This window comes from Cannabis sativa, chromosome 3, assembly GCF_029168945.1.
Source record: "Cannabis sativa cultivar Pink pepper isolate KNU-18-1 chromosome 3, ASM2916894v1, whole genome shotgun sequence".
Classification (NCBI taxonomy): domain Eukaryota; kingdom Viridiplantae; phylum Streptophyta; class Magnoliopsida; order Rosales; family Cannabaceae; genus Cannabis; species Cannabis sativa.
In genome coordinates, this window is record NC_083603.1 from 41,388,662 (window position 1) to 41,391,792 (window position 3,131).

Here is a 3,131-nt window from a genome sequence, read left to right on the forward strand (position 1 = left end):
TAAAAAAGAAAACAGTATTCCTGATTATTCAATATTTAATCGAATTACGTGGATTATTGGAATCTAATATTTTCTTCTATTCTCTATAAAAATTCTAATTTATGACTGAGTTTGAGCCAATATACTTAGCTGCCAACTTTTACCAATACTTGGTCAGTAAGCTTGTACACACATTGCTAATTGAAGCAATATATACTAACAATAATTACAAATACAACTTTAATAATTAATTAGCAATGTGTACTAACAGCAAAGTATACTGCAGAGTATACTAAGATTCTGTTTTGTACAGCAAAAAGAATTAAAGAGCTACAAATTAATTAAACTAACTGATTCTTATTGGGAACTTATATTAATTAAACTCAAATCTAGATCGATAAGCATTTTTAGTGTACCTTACAAGAAATTATGTATCTACTGCTAGAGCTTGGAAAAATACACAGCAGAACATCTTGAAACCACCATTAACTTGTAACTATGGGATATCCATATTAATCTTGATTGATTGTATTGTATGTTTCTGAACCAGTCAAATCACACAGCACAAACTTCACAAGGAACCAGAATCTAAGGGAAGAAAAAGTTGCTTTATTAAAACAAATAATGGTCAGAAACAAATTTGGGTGAAATGTATTATTCACTATTTTTGGTCTTAGCTTTGGAGGGTCAAACAGTGTACATGAATGAATTGGGGGTTATTTTTTCTGATATTAAAGTTTGATTGCCTAGCTTTCTTGGGGCAACTCTCTCTCATGTCAGCCGCAACTTTAATTTTGAGGTTCACAAATTAGCTAAGCATGCTTTTAGAATAGACAATGAACTTTTTTGAATAGAAATAACCCTCATCTCTTGTGTAACTTTTGTTACTTTTGTTATTTTAACCTTTATCGGTTAGCCAAAGCAAAAAGGGCCTCTAGCCTTCAAATTTGTAAATGATGATTAGATAACATTATAACAACATAAGCATAGAAGAGAAAATAAATCAATACAGAAACCTAAGCAGCCAGGTTTGTAATATCCAAGAGTAATTCATAAAATTTCTTGTGAAGTTTAAAGTTTCCACACAAAGTGAACTAATCTAGTACTCCAACCTATAATCTTGGATAACAATAGCATGCAAGAGATGAACGTTTTAGTATAGATAATGTTTTTAAAGAAGGTGACATCCACAACAAAGCATCTCTCAATTCTGATTCTTTCTCTACTCGTGTAGCAAAAACTGTAAGATGCTTCCAATTAAGCAAAGAAGAACGACATGCCCTCCTCAAATTTTTTGGAAAGATGAGAGCCTTCAAGTAGAGAATTCAAAAAAAATGAATTAAATATCAAATATAGGTACAAAGAATAATAACATGAACTTGAAATAAGACCACAAAATCAAATCAAATGAGAAATAAACATACCTTAAGTGTGTCAACATGCAGAGTTACCTTATTCCAACAACAATTGAGATTCAAAAGAAGATTCAACAAATTGATAAACCAATCTCCATCAAATTTCTCCCAAGGCCATGCAAGAATTATGAATGTTCCATTCAAGGAATTGGATGACTCCATTGTTATACTAAATTTGTGTTTACCTTTATAACGAAACGATTCTAGTTTCGGAGCTGATTCAACTACAACATTCATTTCAGTATTATCACCAGAGTTTTCTACACTGAAACTTTTCAAACTTTCACTCGAAATTTTAATACGCTTCAATCCCAAGCATTGATCATTGCTCAAAGTCAAATCCTCAAGTAGAGGAAGATTTGAAATGAGATATTCTAATGATGACAACTCATTCATATTAAAATCACAACCTAACCACAAAGTTCTAATTCTCTTGCATACCATTAGATTTATTTTCTCAAAGGGAACACCAACTAGTCTCATAGATTCAAGATTTACCACTTCAATTGACTCCACTACTATATTGTCACTCACTACAACTTCCAAGAACTTCAAGGCTAAACTATCACTATGAATGTGAAGCTTATAATCACTACATAAATTACTTAACTCCAATCTCTCAAGGGAAGGAGAACCCAACAACAGATTATCCAACACATCTTTTTCCGCAAACCGAACAACACACAATTTCAAAGATTTCAAGTAAGGAAAACTAAATGTGTAACTACAATCCAAATCCACCCTAACCAAATTCAAAATAGTCAAATACTTTGCATTGAGTAATGGTTTAGGTAAGCTAGTGTAGTACATGATACCGTTCTCACGATCATACTTTTCTTCCCACAACACAAGATGAATTTCTTTGACTTTATTCTCAACTACCAAACCTAACCATCTATCTATGAAGTGAGATGCATGAGCATTGTCCCAGTCATACTGATCTATGTAAAGTTTAAAGCTAGTTATGACAGAATCATGATGATCATCATTATCCATACCTCTCTTGCGGTTTTCCAAGAAATTATCCACAAAATTGTAGAACATTTCTTGGCCATCTAAATGTCCAATTTTTTTAGTTTGGAGGAAATTGAGTGATGGGACTGAACACCACAAGAATCTCCAACGCTTTGAAATGAGGGAAGTTGGAAGGAGATCTTCAGTGGGGAGAAAGGAGAGAATGTGTATGAGAATTTCATCATGTAGTTTCGAAATTCTGTCAACCTTTTCTTCTTCAAACATCATCAATTTTGATGTCGTTTTAACTCTTTTTTCAGACATTGAAATGAACTGTAACAAAGAAACAAAAATAGAATTTAATTGATTTGAAAATATTCATGGATTTAAGTTTTATGAATAGTTGATACTTACTTGTGTAGGTGCTGAAATTTGCAAAATACTCAAAAATTAAGAACTTTTGGTATGGTTTTGAATACTTCTGGTGCTCCCAGTTTTTTTATATATTGAATTATTTTTATTTTTGTTAAAAATGGCAAGTCAATAACACCATAAAATTCGGGACCATTACCCACACTAATTGACACGATTTTTTTTTTTTTGCTGAATAATACTAATTGACAGTTATTGACACTGCCCTAAAGTTTATTTAGTAACTCATTATTTAGTAACTATGGGATAATAGTAGGGATGTGTCATTTTTGCTCGGATAACTTCTTTCATCTATAAAAAAATTTTAGTCCAAATTTTTTCATAATCGTATACATTATAATGATTTTCTAA

At 31.5% G+C, this 3,131-nt stretch overlaps 1 protein-coding gene across 1 annotated transcript; it reads right to left on the reverse strand.

Moving 5' to 3' along the window:
• Positions 1-637: 637 nt before the first annotated feature.
• Positions 638-2,868, reverse strand: LOC115709187 (F-box/FBD/LRR-repeat protein At1g78750-like). Its single transcript, XM_030637235.2, has 3 exons — positions 2,763-2,868; positions 1,404-2,681; positions 638-1,289 (listed from the first exon to the last, which is right to left on the reverse strand). The coding sequence occupies exons 2-3, from the start codon at positions 2,670-2,672 to the stop codon at positions 1,092-1,094; spliced, it is 1,467 nt and encodes a 488-aa protein (XP_030493095.2). The 5' UTR covers positions 2,673-2,681; positions 2,763-2,868; the 3' UTR covers positions 638-1,091.
• Positions 2,869-3,131: the final 263 nt, after the last annotated feature.

Excerpts from the sequence above, each read along its gene's own strand:
- LOC115709187 (XM_030637235.2), bottom strand. The coding sequence starts at position 2,672 with ATGTCTGAAAAAAGAGTTAAAACGACATCAAAATTGATGATGTTTGAA. Across the intron at positions 1,290-1,403 it reads TGCATGTTGACACACTTAAG|GCTCTCATCTTTCCAAAAAA; the intron begins GTATGTTTATTT and ends CTCTACTTGAAG.